The following is a 23,533-nucleotide window of genomic DNA, read 5'->3' as shown; positions in this document are numbered from 1 at the left end:
CAAGTACAGCTCAGATCATCATCAGCTTTCAATAACAACATTTTTTTACTCAAGTCAGAAATTTCAAGGTGCCATCAGAACCCCTCACGCCCCACTCCTATGGCCAAATCCCCCTCTCTGTGCGACCCACACCCTGCCTTCACCTTGTCTGTTGAAATCCATGGGCGGCTGTTTGCAGTCCTGAGCTCTGTGCCCACTGGCCCCGCAGTTGTAACAGGAGAGGTTCCCGTTTTTTTTGTGGCTCGAACCATTGCCGTTGCCCATCATTCCCTGTGCCTGGTACACCCCGGCCGTCCCCGCCATAAAGTTCTGCATGGGGGGCACGGCGAAGGTGGACTGTCCGGCCATGACGGAGTCGGGGGCCAGGCCGCTGTTGTAGGCCGTGTGCACCACGGGGAACGTGGTGCTGCTGTTGTACTGCTGCGTGTTGATGTAGCCGTTGCTACACAGGGGGTTGAAGGGCAGGAAGGGGAAAGTAAACATGGAAGGTCCTGAAAAGGGGTGCTGGAAGTAGTTGGCGTAGCTGACGGTCATGCCGCTGGAGCCGCAGTTGCCGCTGCAGCCGCAGGAGCTGCACACCATGCACCCGGGCGGCTGCGGCGGCGGCTGCTGGTGGTGGTGGTGGTGGTGGTTCTGGTTGGGGACCGGGATGCTTCCCGCAGATCCGCTGCTGCTGCTGCTGCTGCTGCTACTGCTGCTGCTGCTGCTGTAGAAGTTGTTGTCGGCGACGGAGGAGAGCGTGGGGCTGGAGCTGGGCGCGGGGCAGCTGGGCAGGTTGGCCATGGTGGCGAAGGACGGGGACGGGTGGCTGTTGGAGGAGGCCGCGTTGCTGTTGGCGCAGAAGCTGCCCTGCATGGGCGCCACGGGCACGCTGCTCATGGCAGAAAAGGCAACTTTGGTGTTGGCTGTGTACAGAGCAGTCCGGGGGTTGATTATTGCAGGGGACACCGTGATTTGCATATTACTGGAGCAGGAAGTCTGTCCAGCCATGGCAGAGTCGGTAGGAAGAGACGAAGACACCAGGAGTTTGATGGGTGGACGAGCCACGTGGAAGACTGTGCTGGATGTTACCGTGGCAGCAGTGCTCGTTTCCACTATGAGTCCTGGCTGCTGAGCTGGTTTGATCACTCTGTCCAGACTGGAAGCGTGGACGACTTTGGTTCGAGGCCCAAAGTTCATGGTGGAGGTGGGTGAGCTGCTCTCAGTGGCCCCTGACAGCACCTGCAGGGGCTGGTGGGGAGAAGACGCAGACATGACATCGACCACTGTATTCCCAAAGCTCTTTTCCATCTTTATGCTGCCCCTCGATCCAGAAGGAACTTTATTCCTTTCTTCCAAAGACAAAAGCGAGTGCACAGATGACGACAGCAGCTTCATGTCTGAGCTGCCACGGTCAGATTTGTGCACGGAGCTGAGCATTCGGATGGGTGGGATGTGTGTGGGGGCCGCTGCCATCATCTGCATGGGCAGGGCGTGGTGGCTGGACGGGCTGGAGCCGGCGTCGTTCTGCACGGGCAGGACCTGGGCCGTGGGGCGGGCGGAGCTCGAGGGGAAATGGTTCAGCAGCATCACCGGCTTCTCCTTCTCAGAGCCGTCCAGGTGGATCTCCAGCCCTGGGGACACAAGAGCTGTGAGAGCAGCCCTGGGCAGGGCACGGGCACCGCGCTGGGGGGCTCTGCTTACGTCTCTCGTTCTCCTCGGCGCTGTCCGAGCTCTCCTCCCGCGTCTGGATCCCCATGGGGCTGGAGGAGGAGCTGGAGTACTCGGAGGAGCTGCCCTCCCGGGGCAGGGGGTGGGCTGGTTGGTCCACATCCACTCGCAGCTCTGCAGGGAAAGGGAGTGGGAACACGAGGGGTAACACCCACTGGAGAGGACCTCGTGACAGCTGTCCCGGGACACCAACACAGAGGGATGCTCAGGATTTACAGGGACACACAGGGAGGCAGAACAGTCTGACCAGAGCATTGGCCATTCCCACAGGAGCCATGAAGAGGGAACTACTTTTTATTGCCCTCCATATTCATGAAAACCGGACTTTTTGCTTGCTCCCTATTAAGCCAAAGGCATTTTGGAAGGTACAGCTCGGTGGAAAAGCAGCACAAGAAGGAGCTTGATCTTGTGCATGGACAGCTGAGCCCCGAGAGCACAGCAGTGTCCTCTACTCCTCTTACCTGCAGCATGGTTGCCTCGGATACTCTGGATAGGCCCCACGTGGGAAGTGGGGGGAACCCTTGCCACCCCACTGCTGGTCACTGACGAAGGTGTTGAGGGGTTTAGGCACCGTTTCTCAGATTTTTCTCTATGGGGAGATGGAGAAAAGTATGAAGAAAAAGAAACTGGCTAAAGCACAACGATAAATAAATCCATTTCTGAATGAAAACGAAGCCCACAGAGCTCATTAAACAATCCACTGAATGTTATGCTCATTTCAAATGGAAACATTTGGAAATCACATCAATCCTCATCATAACTGCCAGCAGTGTGGTTTGGACTATCTGCCATCTGATTACAACAATAATGCTCTTATTTGTACAGGGTAAAACATCACCAAAGGGTGACTAAATTCTAAAATTCCATCACATGTTATATCAGCACATCCCAAACCCAGCCGTGCACACCAAACCCAAAGAGAAGCCAAACACAGTCCCAAGTTTTCATTTTCCAAACACACTCTGAAAAAACTAAAGACTGCTGAAAAATGCTGTCACAGAGCTTTGATAAACAGGCCTGGATTTGGATTTGTAATTGCTTTTTAAGAAACTGTGGTAGCTTCAGAATAAACACCTCCCTCTAAGTGGAGTTGTAGAAACCAGGACAAGTTGTTGTATCGGTTTCCCCAAAGGGCTGTGACAGCTGCCAGAGGTCACTGTGGGACACTGAGGCAGCTCCCAAAGTAGCTGTGCTCCATCCACATCAGTTCCTATGAGCAAAAAGTCCTGCTGGGCACCCTGATTTTGACTGTGCATCCCCTGGGATTGCAAATCCTACAGCTCCCATCAGCCTCAGGTGGATGGGAAGCCCAAAATCTACGTGGCCTTTACAATATCTGTGATACAAGTTTAAAAAAACCTAACCAACAATATATATCTTTTGTAGATTATTTAAACAACTGGTTATCCTTATCACAACCCTGAAGAGGCAGCAGTACAACAGGAAGTACTAAATATTATCTCTTAAGTTCCCTTTTCAAGAGTTTTTCAAAGTAACTGCATAGGAAGGAAGATAAAAGCATCCATATCAACATGTGGGGATCCTGGTGGTTTTGTGGTCTGTAAAACAGTAAAACTTGCATTCAATATTTTATGTCCTTAAAAAGAGGGTTCCCCCAGCCCTCACTTACTTCTCCAACTCCAACTGGGTCTTGAGCTTCTTCTTTGCTCCCATGGTGAGGGACTCAAACTTATTCAGATCTTCCTCAGTAAGACTCAGAAACTTGGAAAGAAAAAACATGTGCTTAGTTTTACAGCCTGAAATATTCGTATTTTCAATGAGAAGTAATTCCAAAAGGCAACTTTAAAGCCATTTTTAAACATAGTTAACTCAAAGCAACCCTCTACTCCAGTTTTCAATTATAGAATCTGTGTAAAATAAAAGTGTGGGGGACTGGCATGAAAAAAAGAACATCTGTAGATGAAATGTAATTAGGTATGTGCTTCTATGAACCAGTCACAATAAAGATGAACCAGTCACAATACATACACTCGTGTATGTATTAAAAGAGAATTAAATTAAAATAGACCTTTGTGCTATCTATGCATTTAAGCATCTGTTTCTCTTAGAAAATCACTTCAGTTTTCCTAGTTGTGTCACTTACCACAAAGTACAGTTGTCTCATCAGTCTATTTGGAAAATTTACTCCAAAAGATTTAATAATTTATAATACTCCAATAAATTTTATAATAACATATAGAGACAGAATATGAAAACAAAATATAGACATTTGTATTGTAATGGAATTAAAACCAAAAGCTAGGAAAGCATGGATAATAATAACAATAATAGTTTTTTAAAAACATACTAGAATATGCAGTTTTGCTACTTTATTAAAGAAAAAACCCCTATATATTCCCCTTCATATAATGAAGAAAATCAAATCAGAAGACTCTGGGAAGAGATCAGAATTAAATGCATAAAATATCCTATAACCAGCACAAAGCCCTCCCTGGCTCAAGCCAAGCCACTGGAGGGCGCTCGAGGCAAAAAAACCAGAGGACAAGGAATTTCCCCGATGGAGCTGAGGAAATGCTGTAAAATACTCTGTTTAGATGAAACCCAGCACACACAAGTATTATTTTTGATTCCTACAATGCAAATACATAAGAGACGATTTTTCCACGAGAATTTCTGCAGCAAACAAAACCCACTCTCACACACACACACACACACATTCACGCCACAAGTCTGTGTGAATCTATTTTTTAGAATTAAGGATAACCAAATATTTTGGGAGAAAAATCAATCAAGAAGCAGAAATAAAAATAATCAACAAATTTAGCTGTCTCCTGCACATCAAAGGGATGACCAGGGAGCCCCAGCAGAACTCCTAAGGAAGCATCCAAGCTGGATCTCCACGCATTCAGTGTGGGATCCTGGAACGGGCGGCAGCTGTCGGACAACCCCAGCCCAGATACAACACAGTGAAAACAGAAAGAAGGTTTTCATCAATTGCTTTAAGGGAGTGAAAACCTTCTCAGCACGTGCCAAAAACTCAAGTGATTCTCAATGCAGATGTTTCCAGCCTAGAGAACCTCAGGATAATTTAAAAGCTGGCTGCCTTTCCCTGATTTCCTGCCCTACCTTCTCCATGGTGAGCTGTTTGAAGACAGGATAATACTTGTGCAAGCGCAGTTTCCTGAGCCAGTCTAGGATCCCGTTTTGCTCCTGTGTCTGGGGGGTCTGTGGGCTGGAAGACATCAGCATGGATGAGGAGGAGGTGTCCATCTGGGAGCGATAGGCCAGCGAGGAGCCGGCGCCTCCGGAGTGGGAGCAGTGGGGCAGAGCAACAGGAGCAGCGGCCGAGTGCTGGACGTGGTTCTGTGAGGACTGAATTCCAGCTACTCCACAGATAGGTCTGAAAAACGGGAACAGGACTGGATTTAGCACTTTGGATAATCTGTGTCACCCAGAGTTCAGCTGCTGCGGTCACAGGAATAGGGATTCTGGTAAAAACTGCCCCTTGGGATCCAAGGTTTGCACCCACCCTGTTCCATGGCACACTAAAAACACGGCAGGTCTGGCAGAGCAAAGCTGATCTTCAGCTTCAGCAGTTTTCCTTCAATAATCACAGATATTTTATATTCTTTTACCTCTCTGTGATTTAACAAATATTTAGAGAGAATGGTGTGGTTCAGCTTTGCATTATTAAAAAGAAGTAAAGGAGCCCAAATATAATCCTGTGGAAATTTTTAGTTTTTCCATGTGGAAGCGGCAAAAGAAGCCACAATATTGGTTCCTTGCAGGGGTCTGGATTAAAATTTTTTGGGTGTCTTGGTTGGAGAAAATGAAAATTGCCTCTTGAGAGAATGAGTGTGGTAAACAAGATAAATATTTCACCTTCCAGATGTTCCCAGTGTAGTTCCTACTTTATACAGGGAGGAGTTGCCAGGATCTAGAGACAAGGACCAGAGTTACAAATGGCATCAGTTCATGAAAGGCACAGCAGTACAAAAAACTCATTTTAAAAAAACTTTATTTAAACTCACTTGAGCTCTGGAGTTGCTGGGAGGGAGATGAAGTGCTGAAGAACTTCCTGACGTGGTCGTTTTTCACCACATGGGAAGGGAATGGTGCCAAGTACCTGCGTGGGCAAAAAAAGCAAACAAACCCCCCTGTTCTGTGAGATCTGACTGGCAGCTGCCTCACAAATCCATCAGGATTGCACACTGGACAGGACATTTTGAAACTGGATTTGAAATTTAGAAGCTAAAACACCCCATGAACTTCTGAGTCAAAGTAGACTGGAAACTTATGGATACTCTTATCCTTAATACCAACCATGTTATCTTCGTGCTGCTTTCACTCTGTTTAGTGTTTCCTCATTTAGGAACCCTGAACACTTTCAAGGCAGAAAATGTTCATATATAAACTTGAAAATTTCCTTTCAAATTCATGTAGAATATAAAATATAAATGGATCTGTTATTGAATTTTCTCCTCTTGGAGATAAACAGCAGATGCAGAGTCTGGCAATGTAGGGAAAAACTTATGTCACATTTTCCCTGGGATTGCTGGGCCTCTTTTGAGGGAAAAGAGACCTTATAGCAGCATTTCAGTGCCCAATCCCGCTCCAGGAGAGCTGGAGAGGGATTGTGGACAAGAGGGAATGGCTTCCCACTGAAGGACAGCATGTTTAGATTGGATAGTAGGAAGAAATCCTTCCCTGTGAGGGTGGGGAGGCCCTGGCACAGGTTGCCCAGAGAAGCCGTGGCTCCCCCTGGATCCCTGGAAGTGTCCAAGGCCAGGTTGGACAGGGCTTGGAGCAACCTGGGATAGTGGAAGGTGTCCCTGCCCATGGCAGGGCTGTTGGAATTAGATGAGCTTTGAGGTCCCTTCTGACCCAAACCAGTCCACGATTCTATGAAAAAATGCCAATCCCCTGAATCTTTGCAACTACACACCCACAGGTGCTTTCAGCTTGAAAAACCACAGTCGATTCCTGAATTTTACAAAAATTCAGCACTTCAGGGCAGCTTCTTTCCCTGCTCCAAAGCTGCAGCCTGTGCTGCAGGAATGCAGGATCTGCTCCATTAACCCAGATTTGTAGAGACTGTTGCTGCCTAAACAGCAGCCACACACATTCCCTCTCTCTCTCCCAAATTTCCCCTCAGCAGGCTCTGATCCTCAGAGCACAGTAAGGACTGCTGGAAATGGGAACACTATTTGCCATGAAAAATAATCCAGGCATGCACCTGCTGGCTGCTGACTATGGAAAACCAATATCCACTGTGGACTGCCAGCAGTCTGCCTTGGCTTAGGGAAAAGAGGTGTTAAGTAGAAGCTCTAATAAAGTTAATTAATATTTTAAAATGTCACTTATTACTATAATAATATTAATATTACAATAATCTCATTTTGCGTAGGTACATGCAGCAGTAGCTGAAAATAATTTAAGTCCCTCCAATTTTCCCAGGAAAATCATGCTAGTATTTAGAAAGAGAACTGATGTGATCTGTCACAGATTATGATATTTAAAATACTGTTTTACGTTAGATAATGGCCAGGTGGTTTGTGATAATTTGAGAAGGTACAAGTCAAGGATTCAAAAAAACTGTGAAAGGCTTCCAAAAATTCAATGACTATAATATATAAATATATATCCACCTTTTTTAAATTAAAGTAAAATAAACATGACAACCTAAACCAACTGAAACAATAAAAAGCTCCGTGAAAGGGTAATGGGGGAAAATCCCCACAATCAATCCCTCAACACAGATGGATGAATATTCAGGCTACTATTTCTTCCTTATTTTTGTGAGGGTTTTTTTAAGCAATTCTGGTTATTTTTGAGTCCAAACCAAACTTTTTGCAAAGCCAATGATCCTCTATTTGTTTTTAACAAGGAACGAGGAAATATCAATTCTCCAGGAAACTTAATACAGAATATTACTACCATCTGTACTTCTGAAGAAAGAATTCCTGAAAAATTGCTGTGTGCTGGAATTAACAGCAAGAAATTAAGCTTAGAATCAGGCTCTAATTTCTTGAGAGTAATTTAAAATATGAAGATAATATTTCTATTTCCTGTTTTTTTTGGTGAAAGAAGCCAAGTACCAAGATAAAAACCCCTCAGCAATAAATATCCCAGCATACCTCAGGTCCGATTCCAGGTCCATGTGGTTCCGTTCCAGGTAAAATGAATCTGGACCAGCTAGGCAAGGAATAAATTTCTCCAAGTTTTCTTCTGGATACAGCTGAGACAGCTGAAGATAGAGGATATTACAAATAATAAGTGAAAAGAAGACCTGTTATTTCTGTGAGATCCAAGGAACAGCAAATATTTGATAAAACTCAATCTGTATTATCTCGGTACATTTTGAAAAATGTCATTAAACAAAATTCCATACAGGGATAAAACATCTATTTTTGAAGTACTTTCCATCTCATCTTTACCTTTGAAATAAATTCAGTCACTTCAGCAGAAGATTTGGTTACCAACGTCACTGAAGAATCAGACCACAGGACCTTGGGGAGCAAGAAGGACTTGGTTTAGTAATTGATTTAAGTTTGGTTCCAAAACATCAATAATTGGTATAAAACATCCCCCAGAGCCTGAAGAAAGTTTTTAAGGGGTGACATCAATAAGGAAACTCTTTTTTTGTGCACAAGGAACTTTTATCAGCCCTCCCTCTTGCCATTGTTACACTTAACAACTACTGTGAATGCTTGGAAAAGCACCTCATAGTTTACTCAGCCCTTACACACTGCAGACATGCAGCATTAAGCAACAGACCACTAAGTAATGGAATTTTTTTTCCTCATTATTGTTAAAGAAAACAGCTGGTTTTTAGAATCTGCTGTGCAACAGGAACGACTCCCCACAGCACAACGCTGCCTATTCCTAATTAATCAACTCCATATGCCATGGGAAGCTGGAAATGGCAGCATATCCCTGCAAAAAAAGGCAAAACCTTAGAAATGAAACCTGGAGCTCCTGCTCCATACTCCATCTTGTCCATGCCCTAGAGAAAGGGAATATTCAGCATCTCTTCCCATACATACAACTCACGATATCCTTGGATGAAGAGGCATTTATTTCTTGGGAGATGGAGTTTAGCTGAGCTAAAACTCAGGATTTCTTGGCGTGAAAAATATCAATGTGAGACAGGCCAGTGATAAGTCCCTTCAGACTCAAAATATCCATTGGAGGCATCTGGATCCTCAGCAGTTCCATAGGGGATGGAGCAGGGTGTAAGTGTTTCGGGATCACAGACCATCCTCTCACATGACATTAGTTTCAATGACAACTGAAAACATACACAAAGTTTTTCCAGCCATCAGAAAAGCTGCCAAAATGACTGGTGAGAGGAGAGGATTTCAAAATATATTACATAAGGGAGGAATTTCCTCTCGGCAGAGCTGTTACACCAAAAAAAAAGAGGAAAAAAAGAAAAGAAGAAAGAAAACTTGAGCACTGTCTGATTTTACAGAGTTTGTGGGCTGTTTGTTTTCTTAAAGCTTGTGATAAATGAATATTTTTTCAAATCCATGAGACATTTCAAAAATATGGAGAAATTTCTCTTTCTTTTGAAGGTTTTGTAATAACTCAACATTTCTTATGACTTATGTATTGCTAACTTGAATTTTCAATGTTTATAAAACAATAATGTGAACTGTAAATGCAGGGAACAATAGCAGTGCAAACACTACACTGCTCTATCCATTGACCTCATATTCCCAAGAACAAAACATTTAATAGTTGGGTTTTTAACCCAGCAAACTGTAATTTATTAGCTCAGCTGAACCCTGTGCTGTTCTTTCAGTGACCAGCTGTGGAGTGAAACACTGGTTACAGTAAATTCTGGTATTTTTAGAAAAATTTGTAATAGGAAAAGAACTTTCACGAGATCCTAACTGGAGTGGAGACAACTGCAGACTTCATAGAGATTTTGAAAACCCCTTGGAAAAATCCTTTCTAATATCGATGACATTTGGAACAATTGTGGGATTCAGGAAATCCAAGACATTCTCCATGAATCAAGTCCTGCAGAGGTTAATGCTGTCAACATCCCAACAGATGCTGAGCTGATGTTCTGTCTTGGCTGGGAGTGAGTAACTTGTTCTTTTTGGTGAAAGGTGGGGATAACTGAGGTTCTCCTGCTTGGTTCCTTTCGGGTTCTCCTTTTCTCACCCACCGTTTGGCTCCGGTGCCTCATTAAACAAAGCAAAAATGTTTTCTGGGCTGTGCATTCTGAATTTTGGAATATGTAATTCCAAGTGGATGGGGAAAACAGCACCCAGACACCATCCCTGCCCTTTCCACAAGGTTCCATGGGGTGAAGTCATCCCTGCACCGGAACTGGGAGCAGTGACAGACCCTCCAAAAGCTGCGTCAAACCGGGGGGAAGCCACTTCTGCTCGCGGCGTGTGGTGAACCACACTCATTCCACAGGCACTGCTCTCACTTCCACTCGGAATTAGTCTGGCTTCAGTTTTCAGACAACAGTTCCTGTCATGCCTTTTGTGCTGCATTAACGTCCCCCTTGCTGCAAAGTATTTTTATTCCCTTTGAAAAGGCTTTTATGCGATACTGAAAGTCACCTTCCAGTCAAGTTCTTTATCTCTCCTGCTACACAACATTTTCCTCAAGCCCTGAAGAATTTCCAAAGCCTTTCTGTACTCTCCAGCACCTCTTTTGGAACCCACAAGGCCCAAACCATGTGCCAAAGGCTCCCATCCTGCCACTTTCCATGTGTGCAACTGTGCCCTAAGAGCCTACGTTCTCCTTTGTCCAGATTAAGACCTAAATTCTCTCTAATTTCTGCATTCCAGCAGAAGAATGGATATGGATAACCATTCTGTAAGTGTGATATTTCTCTCTAAATATACACTTTGCCACAACCTGCTGCATTGAGAGTGAATATTTTTTTACCAGTCTCCACCTACCAATCTTGGCATCATCCATAATGCTCATAAACAGCCATTTATAACTTTCAACTAATGGATTAAAAACTCCCAAGGGAGCAATTTCTGGGATCTAACAATAAAATCTGAGAATTTCCTTAACTCCTCCTTAAATATTATCCTCCCTTCTTTCATAGCAAAGAAAACCAAACTCACCTCAAAGGAATACTCAACATTTCTCTCATTCTTCTTGTGTGCCAGTCCCTTTAATTCCACTTTTTCAACACTCACTACGAAAAAACAAAGAGAGAAGAAGAATGAGGAGGATATTCCCAAATGCAGGCAGGAGTGATGGCTCTTGGGCAGTGCCAGGGCTTGCTTTGAGAGCATCTGATGACCTATGATGGTGCTCTGGGTGCCCAGCTCCAGCCTCCTCCCTTGGACAGGGAGGTTGGTCCCACCATTCCATGCTGCTTCCACTTCCAGCCTTGGCAAAGCTTCACTTCAACCAGTTACAACCCAAATAATACAGTCAATGCAAAGTTATGTCCTCATGGCATTATCACAACACCCACTGCTGTAATAACAAACTGCACACACACATAGAATTATCTCAGGAACATCCCGGAGCAAACAACATCCCTCCGAGGGAAATGAAGGAAAAGCCTCCATGTCCTCAGGGCCGGGTTTTGCAAGTTCAGTGTGGTTTCATTGCTGTGTTGACATCCTGACTCCTCCCTGCCCGCAGCTCCACGGAAAATTTCTGCCTCAATTACCATGACTGGAGTAAGTTGTAAGTAAAAATGGGATCTGACTGAAAGGACGGACAGGTCATGTGACACACAGCCTTTAAAGACAATCTTATCCGTCGGATCTCTGACAGATGGGATTCTTGGAGACTCTCACTTCCCAAGATGCTCAGATCAGGAATTCCACCACGAAAAACATTATGAAGATTATTTCGCCAACTTTCTATTTCCCTTATAAATTTCTCCTGCCTTTTTACTGCATGCTTGGGGATAGACACACGGAATTTTTCTAATAAAAAGCCAATTGGAATGGGTTTAAAAAATTCAAAAGTAAAATTATACCAAAACAAAGTCACCAGAACTTTACCTGTGAGCAACCAGTGCCTGAAGAGACACATGCTGGGTATACTGTGCTTTCACTGAGCAGTTCTAACAAGCCAAGCCCAGAACTTTGTCATTTTGTTTCTGGGAGTCACTGTTTACAAGCTGTTTACCTGTTTTCAAGACTATTTATACTCCCTGTTACCTGTAAGACTCAAACTGATGTTCATCCCATGGAACTTCCTTGTATCTACAGGACAAAACCCTGCAGTGCAAAAGTCACAGTGACAACACTGCAATGGGGAACTGCTTGATCCACCTCCCATCTCCTGTTCCCCAGTGAGGCTCCACCCAGAGCCACCCTCTTGCCCATGTGGGGCTTGATTTCCCTCTGCTTCCACACAATCCTGGCCTGAAGGTTTTATTGTGGCCTTTTAAATGTTTTATTGTGTCCTCAGAGAATCATGGAGTGGTTTGGATAGGAAGGGATCTCAAAGCTCATCCAGTTCCATGGGCTAGGACACCTTCCACTATCCTAAGTTGCTCCAAGCCCCATCCAACCTGGCCTTGGACACTTCAAGGGATGGGGTAGCCACAGCTTCTCTGCCCAACATGTGCCAGGGCCTCACCACCTTCACAGGGAAGAACTTCTTCCCAATATCCCATCTAACTCTGCACTCTGGCAGTGGGAAGCCATTCCCCCTTGTCCTGTCCCTCCAGGCCCTTGTTCAAAGTCCCTCTCCATCTCTCCTGGAGTCCCTTTAGGCACTGGAAGGGGCTCTAACAACTCCCTGGATCCTTCTCTTCTTCAGGCTGGACACCTCCAGCTCTCCCAGCCTGGCTCCAGAGCAGAGGGGCTCCAGCTCTTGGTTCATATCCATGGCCTCCTCTGGACTCGTTCCAGCAGCATCATGTCCTTTCTATGCTGGGAATTCCCAGAGCTGGAGGCAGCACTGCAGGTGAGGTCTCACCTAAGCGAAGTAGGTCCTATTCATTTAAAAATGTTACTGCCTGGGTCTTGGCTGCTTAAAAATCTCTTTGAGTCTATTTATTCACAGTCAAAATTCTTAGACCCTCCAAATTCTAAACAAATCTATGCCTGTCTTTACATTTCCAGAATTAACTTCCCTCTTCTGATCACCTCAAACGTTCCTCCTCCATGTAATTCCCAATTACAATTACAGAAATCCCTGAGCTTATGAATAATGGCAATTCATTACTTACTACTTTCTCCTGCATATTCTGCATTTTGTAGAGACTTGTTCCTCTTAAACATTTCAGTGGGTTCCTCTCACGCTTCTGAAATGATTTTACACCACATGCTGAGCACCACAGGAGTAAATCTGCACACCACATACTGCTGAGCCATCTACACAATGTGCCATGAAGACTTTAACATGAAGATTTTAACATCCATAAGGCTCATTTAAAGAAAAAAATCTACCTCAGTGCTCTTATTTAAGAGAATTCACAATCCCCTTTAATGTGATCACAGCTAAAATATATTGAATACTGCTCATAATGAGAAAGAACGTGCAAAGTGGGTATTGAGAGAGGGAATGTTGGTGAAACAGCTGAAGGATGAGCAAATAACTTGCAGAAAGCCCAGTGTCAACTGATGCAACATCTGGTTTTGAAAAACACAGCAAGTGTTACACAACATTTGTTGTTTATAACAAATCCAGCACCACTTCTCTGCAACTGTTCTTATCATTTGGCATTTCTACAGGATTCAAATCCCATCTCTTCCAGTCATTCATTTTTCCTCTCCAGTAATTCGAGCAAAACTGGATTAGCCATGGACATAAAATAAAGCTATTCCTGTTTTACTCTGCGGGTTAATAACAAACCTTAAATCACCTCATGGATTTTGTGGTGTTACAGTTACACGACCTTTTCATGCTCAACTTCTGGCCTGAACTTGCCCAGTTAATAAAATCCCCTGCAGTGGATTTATCCATGGAAAATCATGGTAATTAGCAAAGTGAACCATTAGGTGGATAATTCTGAATCTTGTAAGATTAGGTCTGTTCGAGAGCATGAAACAGAGCTCACTGTGCTGCAGAAACAGTGACAGCTTTAGGGACAATGCACTGGATAATTCCTAATATTATACAAAGTGCTCCAGGAATTTTCTCCCAGCTGGCTAATACTGTGAAAAATACCATCTGCTTAACCAAATCTACAGTTCTTGTTTAATTTTGCAAGTTGTATGTTTTTGTTATGTGGTCTCTCACATAATCTTTGTGTTACTTAACTTCTGGTTCATTTTGTTAGAATAATAAACCTCATCATGAAGCTTAACTTTATTCAGAGTAATCTATCCTCAAAACTCTGGAAGAAGGTGCCATCCACCAAGCACAACTGAGTGGATATTAAACCTGCTGTCTAAAATATTATAAAGAAAATAAAAAAGATTTTTTATTTACTGTTTTTACTCTCAAAAGCATGGAAAAGTGTTTAAAGTATCTGCCCGATATCCCAATAAATGAGTCCATGAGCAGAAAACCTTTGTACAGAATTAAGGACACCTGATACTGATGTCTTTTCAGGATGCTGAATTCAGCAAAACTCAAACTTCTCAACCCAGGGGATCAAAAAAAAAAAGTTAATGTTTCTAATTCAGGAGATTCCCAGAACAACATATTTGTGCTACTTTAAATCTGAACTTTAGATCTGGAAGTAATCAATGGGAACTTGCAGCCAGGCTCTCCATGGGAGGGGCTGTTGTGCATGGAGCAGGATCCAATCCCAGCAGCCTGACAAGGTATTGGACATGACACGAGATCTCTGAGCCTAAGACCCTTTTTGTCTGCTCCTCTCTCCCAGAACTTCCCTGGAAAACAATCCAGGAGCAGTGCTTGGCTGTCTGTGTGTGACTCCCTCACTGCTGGGCTTCCTGAACTGCACTGTCAAAGGGGCAGACATGGAGATTTTCCATAAATATCTAGGAAATTCCAGCAGGTAAGTGAAACAGCTGGATGAGATCACCTAGGAAAGGGAGAGATGGATACAAAAGGGGTTCTAGAAGCTCAGTGCTGTAGGAGACGCTCCAGTGAGACTGTGACACCCCGTGCTCCAAGTGTCTTACATCATCCCTTAAGATTTTGTTGTTATTATTATTTGCTGCTTTCTTTTAAACACCAGAGAAGGATTTTTTTGATGCAGTTTTTAACTGTACATAGTCCAGTATCAAGCATGGAAGCCTGTATGTGGAATACTCCAGTCCAAGGCACAGCCAGCAATCACAGCCATGAGCAGCTACCACTCTGTCTCCTTTTCAAATAGTGCCTCCCCCACCCCCTTCCAAAGCATGCAGGGAAAACAGATCCAGTGAGTCTGAAGACATTTGATTCAGGTCTGTTTTCCTATTCTAGCCTGGGATTTTCACCCATTTGGCTGATATTAGTGCATTTGTCATCTGATCACTTGAGTGCTTCTGTGAAAGGACGCACAACTCCTTCCGTCTGCTCATGACCCTCTGGATTTCTTGCCTCTCCCTCCAAAAAAGCAGTGCCTTGGATCTACTCCTCTTCCCAAAAGGAGTCAGCAGCTACATAAAGCAAAAGACTGATTCAAACCCTTAGGGTTTGGTACTCCTGGCCAATCAGGTAGAACATGCACTGGATGTGGGCAAGAGCAGAAGAGACATTTTTGGAAGCCTCCTTAATATCCCATTGGATGCTGTGTTTTTTATACCCCCCTTTTAACAACTTCTGGGTCAATCCTAATGAAAGGATTACATAGAATCAGTCTCTCAATCCACACTGAGAATTTTGTGTTCCTCCTGAAAAAAGTAAAATGATGCAAGATAATCAGGAGTGTTGGTTGTAGCCCAGCCCTCTTCCCTAATATCCAATATTTCAGCACAAACACCACCCTACACCCAGCTAGTTGTTCTCCTTAATTAGCTCCCTGGATGCAGGTTTAGTTTGTGTGGGGTGGAGCATGGAAATACCAATCTCCAGCATTCAAGTGGTAAAATCTGAGCATTCTGAGACTGGGTTGAACATCTTGGTTCACAATACTTGACCAAAACCAGCAGAAATGCAGCAATTTATTTTTAATCTGGAAAAAACCATAAGCAAAATCTTTTACTTTGTGTTCTATAGGAAGCCATAATCATAAATGATGCTTTAATTTATTAATTTTCATTCCTGAAGTTGTGCCTTCATGCAAGCAGGCACCAAACACAGCTACAGTAACTGAGTTTTTGCAGGAAAGGTCAAACAAAAGGAACTAATAAAATCCTTTCCACATCCTTGTTTACACAGAAGTGGTAAGAAATGCAGCACCAACACTTTCAATGCCACCTCCTCTTGCTTTGCTAAAGAAATGCTTCAAAAGGAACATTACCCAATTACTGTTGTCCATTGGACAGCAAAGGTGATGCCAAAAATTGAGAACAAAAACCCTCAAAGTCTCTCAGTGAACCCCCCAGTATTTATATTCCCATACATACAGGCAGAAGGGAAGGAAAACAAAAACCAGTCCATTTGCTACATGCAAAACATATTCATGGCAACAAAACACAAGAAATTAAAGGGGGTTTGTGGTTTTTTTGGTTCGTTGGTTTTTCAACTGCTTATAAGCATCAGCTTAAGAGGGGTTTTTGGCTGTTTTGCAGAAAACTTCCTGCTTTCACTTTTCTAATCTTTCTAAAGCTTTTTATCCAGGCTGTGATGGGGAATGAAAAAAACAGATAGCCTCTTCTTCCTGGCACACATATTGAACCTCTTCTGTACAAACACATAAGGACTAAGTTTTCTCATCAACTAAATTTCATTTCCCTGTCTCCTAATTTTCAAAACTGAAATTTAACTGGAATACTGAAGGCTTGAAGAAAACTTGAATCAAATACTAGGTTTTCAGTCTGTAAGATAAGCAGATTAGTGAGAACTGAGATCTAAATTACTCAGGTATTGAGCAGCACCTTTCAGGGTGCCAGGAGCTTGGTGTTAGTGCTGTCACAGGATCACTGAGGTTGGAAAAGACCTCCAAGCTCATGGAGTCTAACTGTGCCTGATCCCCACCTTGTCACCCAGCCCAGGGCACTGAGTGCCACGTCCAGTTGTTCCTTGGACACCTCCAAGGATGATGTCCCAGGACCTCAAATCAAGTCAGCCTCACGTTTATTTACTAAAACTCCTTTCAACAAGCCACAGAATGACAGTATTTTGTAATAGTTTTGTCATTAAAGCCAAGGCACTGTTGATCTGTCCCTGAGATCACTTCAGAGAAAGATTTCACTGACTGTCCCAAAGCCTCCCTTCGAACTTCCAAACTCGGACCCAGCAGGTTCTGAATCACCAAATTCTGACAGGATGACACTGAAACCATTCAACTTGAACTCTGCTCTATTCCACAACCAACAAAAACACACCTTGGCTTGTTTCATGACACATTAACTCCTGCACAAACGACTCCCTTTTCAGTGGTATCTAATCTGCATCAAAATATCGATGGGCCAGAGTTCAAATGGTGGAAAACAGGAGGTACTCTGGTGTGGGATGTTTGTAGGTACAGAAACTGCTGGGAGGGGGGAAGAGAACATCAAATACATTCTTAAATTTAAGTGCATCAATTAAAAGGTTATCAGAGGCAAACTGAACTTTATTTACAAGCTGTGAGCTTGTCTACAGAGATACTAAAGGGGAAAATGCTCCCACTCAAGAGCATCAAGAACTACTTTGAATATTCCCTTAAAAGTGAGGGAAAACAGGTAAAGAAATAAGTGTTTCTTTTTGAAAATCATCTTATTTTACTACTTCTAGAAAAGGTGAAGTATAGGAAAGGATGAAGCAATTCTCTCTGCAGTTCAGTGCATTGAGTTGTCATGTAAGAATGACCTTTAGTTATTTTATGAGTAGTGAGGAGAAGTGACATCTCAGAACTCTCCAGACACAGCAGGGTAATTTATTAAGATATTAACCTGTTTTCACATAGTACAGTGTTTATGGATTGAGAAAACATTGTGTGAACAGGCATAATTAGGACATTTAAGTGATCCCAAATCGTTTATGCAAATATAAACCCGCTGCTCATTAAGAAATACTTAAATTGAATCTTTAAATTAAAAAAAAAATATTTAGATGTAAAAATATTTAAGTTATACTGCATTTACCTCCCCCTCCCAACAAAAGTGGGAAAGGTGGTTGCTATGAAAGCACAGTAAGATCTTTGCTTATTCTTGCTTATACCACATCAGATATCTTCAAATACTCCCCAAATCCTGATCCATCCAGGAAATCAAAGGATTGCTACACTTATGAAACTTAGCAATGACCACAGCAGGACAAAAATCCTGGGAACACACTTGCAAAGAAGCCACACATGCACTGGAGAGTCATTTTCTGATTACTGAACTCCTTAAGCCAAGTGTCCTGCAGGAACTCATCCTGCCTGGCTGACACAGACACAGGAGACAGGACTAATCCCCATCACAGTTCTCATTTAGAGAAACAAAGGAGGGGAAATTTAGCAGAGGACACAAAGGGGCCTCAGTTCTCCCCCACTCCTGTGCCTGAAGCTGATGGAACAGGGTCTGTCACAGGACATAACCCAGGAACCACTGGCTGGAAGTCACCAAGCACTTGCTGCTCCCTGCATTCCCACTTTTTGACCTTTAGCTCTCTTAAGAGTTTGCCAAGTTGATCATCTTCTCTCTTTTTTTCTTTTTTGTGGTGAAAAAGGAAGACAACTCAAGTTTAAGGTATATTTGACTCATTCAGACTCAGTTCAGCCTCATAACAGAATCCACCATCCAGTTTTCTGCTGGTATCTCTTAAAACTAGAAGTGGACGAGCAGACAACAGCTTTTCCATGGTGTCTGCTGGAAAAGGAAGCTACAGATATAGGAAAAAACTTGTAACTAAACAGAACAGTTTTACTGGTTAACAAGGAAGTCTGGCTGGCTGTTGCCATTACAGGAGGACTCTGGAAATTAAAGCTTCATGGACATAATGAAAAATTCCTGTTAGCAGAGAAAAGCCCTTAGAACTGTCATTTTTCCCGTGTAAGAAATAAGGGTTCTTCCAATGCAGAGAATATTTAAGATCAAAACCAACACATACTTACAACACGAGCTGAAGTGACAAGTCAATCCTGCTTTAATTTAAAAGCAAGGCTGGAGCCTATGAACTGCAATATTCCACAGGAAATAATTACACAGCTTTTTTAAAAATCAAGGACACGAGCTTACTTTTGGCAGCACACAGGAAGCAATAACATGCTGGGATTGTACCGCTCACCCCAATCAAATGAGTAGTTTTCATGTCCCTGCTATTTCCTCAGTTTGGCTCATTTAACTTGCCAACAAAGTGACCTTCTTCTGTTTCTCCAAAACAGACAGATATTAAAAAAAAAAAAAAAGCCTGTATATCTCAGCTTTTGGGATGTTAATTGAATTCATGCATTTTTTGAGTAATCTTGAATGACACTGTCAGCACTTCAGCCAACCACAAAGTCAATCAACCTAAAGAAGGGTTTCGCAACTTCACTGGATTCAAAAGCTTAACTAAATCCAAAGGCTGCCTGTGCTGGAGGCTGGAGAGAATTCCCATCTGGACAGGAAAATGTAAAACCCTGAAGAACCATCAGCTGCTTTCAAAAATTGAGATACAGCTTCAAACACTGTTTTGAAGGGTTTTCCTCCCAAATCCTTGAGGCCAAGAGCACTTTGCATCCCTGCTCCCGCCTGCCATCGCCTCTGAGCACAACAACTGCCTCACAAGTTGCCTTTTTTCATTTCTAAGGCCAGAAAAAGCTTTTACAGAATAAATTATCCACAGAGGGCTGCTGGATTGGACATATTTGTGGAGCAGCTCCACTGCCTTCCTAAATCTGAGCACCAACACATGTCACTGAACAGGTGCTGGGCCTTGAAACATCCAACTTCCCAAGGATCTGCTGCTGAAATATATGATAATGGGTGGAAATCTTTCTTGGTGGAAAGACTTACGACATAGAGCCAAGAAAGGCTGTGAGAGTTTGATATCAGAGACAACTCAGCAACATATTCCTTAATTCAAGCAGCTCTAATCAAAGATGTATCTCTATCAGGCAGAACACAGCCAAAACAGAATCCGGAAGGATGTATTTTAACACCATGGAAACACTTCAGCACTTTCAAGCACAATTTTAGGTAAACATGTAGAACACTGAAGGTTTAAAGGTATCCTACAACAAATTCAGAGGCATCAGTGGCACTGAGATTAAACATGTGCTCAGATTGTGTAGCCTGAGCACCGCATTTTTAAAGGACTCCAGAATTTAATTTGTACAATACATTTACTGCCTAATTCCCCAAGCTGGCTAATTCCACATGGAGCTGCAGCTAATGAACTATTTGCAACAAGTGAGAAGAGCACGTGCAAGTTTTGAACGCAGCTGTGGACTTCAGTTGCTCAGAGATCCAGCCCAGTGACTCATCTTCCTTCTCCCAGTAGCTGGAGCAGACGGCTCGTTTGGAGAAATATTCCTGCAGAAGTGACCAAAACCCCAAACTCTCAGGGTGAAGGGCAGCTTCAGTAATCACAAACACACATCTTTGTACAGGCAATTAAAAGCAGGCTGCCTGTGTGCAATTTGTCTGGTAAAAATATCTCTGCAATCAAGAGAGATGTTCAACTTTGTATATAAATACTTTTACTTGCTGGGTAAGTAAGATGCACTTGTATATTTAGTCTAGTTTTATCTGATCAAGTGCTTATTTTATTTACTATTCTTAGAGCACTTTTAAAGAAAATATTGGCTTTGTTTCACATTCTTCAGAGAAGGTTTGCTCATCCTAGAGAAGGCTCCTGCTCTCTTAGAAAGGATTTGCTCTGGCACATAATTCCCTGAGCCCCTGCAAACCCAAGGTGAGCCAGATGATTAGTTCCAAGCTGGATGTTGTGTTCACCTGCAAAACTACACATGCAAAGTCAGTTTTCCATGGAAAACTTTTCCCTAGTGACAGTTTTTGTGCTAAAGTGCACCAAAGCCCAGACACCCCAGGCTTCACTAAATCCCAAACACGACCAGAGGAACAAACCCAGTTCCTGCTGGAGCCTTTGAAGCTCTAGGTCTGCACAGAGCAGCCGCTTTCCCTGAGTTTAGAAAGAGGATTCAAACCACTGAAAGGGAACAGACTGGGGAAAACGTGACACATTCAGGTGCTCCCCTCAGCTGGGAATCTGAGCTGGCATTTGCTTTGAAGTTTGGAGCAATGTCCTAAATCCTGATGGACAAATCAAGTCTCACAGCACCCCAGCAGTGAAACAATGCCCCAAACCACTTCTGGGTGCAGTTTGAACTCGCTACAAACCACCTTGTTTGGAGGTGAGTTAAGGCTGCTACTACCCATTAATTTTCCTTCATCATACAAGATCTGAGTCATTTAATGAATGAATAAAGCTAATTTAAGACCACTTAGATAATCATAACCCGCTGTTACTCTATTAAAAAGCCCCAGTCCCCACTGCATAAAAGCAATTGTAATCAATCCCAACTGCATCCAGTGAGGATTTGCCCAGCACAGTTTAAAAGTCACCAAGTCAGGACCTGACAAGTTACATATATAAATATACATGAACATATGGGTGTTTTGTATCCGACAGCACAGGCAAACATGGGTTGTGGGTGCAGCATGTAACCATATATCGGCATGGAGGGAGCCTGGAGGGACGTGACAAGGCAGCAGCTGCTCAGCCAATGTGCCCTGGCTTGAAGGACAACCTGGAGCTCAAACACCAGAGCCCTGGGATCAGATGGCCGGTGGCTCCAACCCTGGCCATAGGATTCCTGCACCTACCCAAAGGAGTTAAGAGATTCCAAGTCCCAAGGCGAAAACGCAGCAGAAATGTGCATTTCAAGCTCTAAGCAGCTGGTCTGGTTTGGAAGGGCTGCTCCAGGCCAGCAGAGTTCAATGCTCGTGTCAATAAGCACGTGCTGTTTGCTGCATTTTTGAGACCAGTATCAGCATCATGAAACTCGGGACTAAAGCTGCAATAACATGCAGGAGCAGCGAGGGCAAAGGCATTTTATAGCAGCTTCAATTTTGATTTTCTAAGGAATTGTAGCCTTGCTAACAACAAAAAAATATTCTGCTAGCGTGCTATGTGAAAACACCAGACTAAGAGACTCATCTGGAATAGAAAAATCCTTGAGTACAGACAGTCTTGCCAAGAGCTACAAATGCATTCAAGTGCTCAGCTCAGTGAGAGACAAATATCCCCTGCACAGCCACTTCTGTGAGTTCCTCTTTTGTGGCAAAAAAGTCCTTGTACATTTTCGGGCCCTTTTGTGGCAATAAAGTCCTTGTACATTTTCAAGTCTCTGCTCTCAGGCTTGAATATTCTTTTTCCCTTTTCTACTTCTGTAGAAATAATTGTTCCTCCATTCTGGATCCCAGACAAGATTTGACCAGTAATTCAAAGAGACAGAAAAAAAGTTCTAATTCAGCATTTAAGCTGATTTTGAGACACTGCACAACTATTAGACAAGTGTCTCTGTAACACATCTATGAAGCAAATGCAAGAGGGAAAAGAACAAAGTAGATTTTATTAATATTTGCCAGGGCAGTGAGAATGCCCAGAAACCGAGGTAAAAAGAACAGAAACAAAACCAAACCCCATCCACTAAAAACCTCTAAGTCCTGAAGCTCTGAATCCCCACAGTCTCTTCAGCAGGGATTACAGAATGAAACCAAACACACTTCCAGCAACAACTAGAGTTTAAAGCTCTTGTTCCCCACTTTTTTTAGCAATATTTGGATATCCGGCAAATTCTTGAACTATTTAGTAAAAGGGACAGCAAGGAACACAAACTTTGAGCTCCCCAAGCCACTAATACCTATTTCATACCTGCTGGTTTTGCAGACAAATTCACTTATTGCACTTTTCCTCGGGTCTGTTTACAAGAAAACAAAGTCTGATTTGTAAACACGGTGGGTCAACTGCATCTCTGCTGGAATGATACACCTGGAATAATTCACCCACAAAACTGGAAAACACAAGAAGGAGAAACTTCGAAGGCCCTGTTGTGTTTTATGCCATTTCCCTTCAGCTGTGTGTATTAATGATGTAATTTTAGCAGGGCTGCTCTGAGTTACTGTTAAAAATAGCACCCACACCCTGCACTGATGAAATGCATCCACTCCAGGCAGAGAAGTTGTGCAGCACAGCAAGTCCTCTCTTTTTTTTTTCTTTTCCAGGAGATAAAAGAACAAGTCAGAAAGCAAATGAAACATTAACCTTTTAACTCAGCATTTCTGTGCACCTTAGAAATAAAATTGACTTTAATCAAAACCATTGCTTTGCATAATTACAGCCTGTCACTTCCCAGCATAAAAGAACAAGAGAAAATGAAATCAGAAATGAAAACTCAAAGCACCTCAATGATGCCAAAGTGGACTATTTGTCCGCTCTACTTGTGTGGCACAAAGTAACAAGAGATCTCCCATATGGATAAGAGCCACAGTTCCATCAAATGCTGAAGGGAAGTACAAGAGACGCTGCTCACACAGGTTTAGGGCAGTGTCACTGCTCAAACCTCTCCCAGTTCCCACTATCTGCAATCCTCAAATGAGATTTCACTCTCAACTTACTCCTTAGAATGAACCCATGAACAACTCCATATGCTTTCCTTCTACCTACAGCTGTCCAGTCTCTTCATCCAGCTCTCAGGATTGGGCTCTGCTCTGGAATTTTTCAACAGATGCAGTTTATAAAAGCTACATTAAGACAGCATTAAACAGAAGAATCCAACTTTCTTTAAACAACCCCAAAAGAACTGAATTAATGGACAGAATCCCACTGCTTTATTTTTTGGTAGAACAGAATCATGGAATCATGGAATGGTTTGGGTTGGAAGGGGCCTTAAAGCTCATCTCGTTCCACCCCCTGCCATGGGCAGGGACACTAT

General features: G+C 43.2%; 1 protein-coding gene across 2 annotated transcripts in view; it reads right to left on the bottom strand.

Annotated features, from left to right (window-relative positions):
* Nucleotides 1-23,533, bottom strand: part of ZCCHC14 (zinc finger CCHC-type containing 14) — a 53,217-nt gene that overhangs the window by 5,459 nt on the left and 24,225 nt on the right. The window contains exons 1-11 of one of the 2 annotated variants that reach the window (XM_027646432.1): nucleotides 12,854-13,132; nucleotides 10,776-10,849; nucleotides 8,109-8,180; nucleotides 7,809-7,918; nucleotides 5,703-5,797; nucleotides 5,554-5,608; nucleotides 4,798-5,071; nucleotides 3,341-3,432; nucleotides 2,172-2,299; nucleotides 1,684-1,824; nucleotides 144-1,613 (exon numbers count right to left, since the gene is read on the bottom strand). In XM_027646432.1, coding sequence (XP_027502233.1) covers nucleotides 144-1,613; nucleotides 1,684-1,824; nucleotides 2,172-2,299; nucleotides 3,341-3,432; nucleotides 4,798-5,071; nucleotides 5,554-5,608; nucleotides 5,703-5,797; nucleotides 7,809-7,918; nucleotides 8,109-8,180; nucleotides 10,776-10,849; nucleotides 12,854-12,905 — 2,563 coding nt within the window. In that variant the 5' untranslated portion in view covers nucleotides 12,906-13,132. Of the gene's footprint in view, nucleotides 1-143; nucleotides 1,614-1,683; nucleotides 1,825-2,171; nucleotides 2,300-3,340; nucleotides 3,433-4,797; nucleotides 5,072-5,553; nucleotides 5,609-5,702; nucleotides 5,798-7,808; nucleotides 7,919-8,108; nucleotides 8,181-10,775; nucleotides 10,850-12,853; nucleotides 13,133-23,533 lie in introns of those variants that run through there. The other variant, XM_027646431.1, reaches the window with a different exon arrangement.

The sequence above is a fragment of the Corapipo altera genome, unplaced genomic scaffold, assembly GCF_003945725.1.
Source record: "Corapipo altera isolate COAL_440 unplaced genomic scaffold, ASM394572v1 62, whole genome shotgun sequence".
In the NCBI taxonomy this organism is placed as follows: Eukaryota; Metazoa; Chordata; class Aves; order Passeriformes; family Pipridae; genus Corapipo; species Corapipo altera.
The sequence above is the reverse complement of the archived record's forward strand: the minus strand, read 5'-3'. Positions and strand labels throughout refer to the sequence as shown.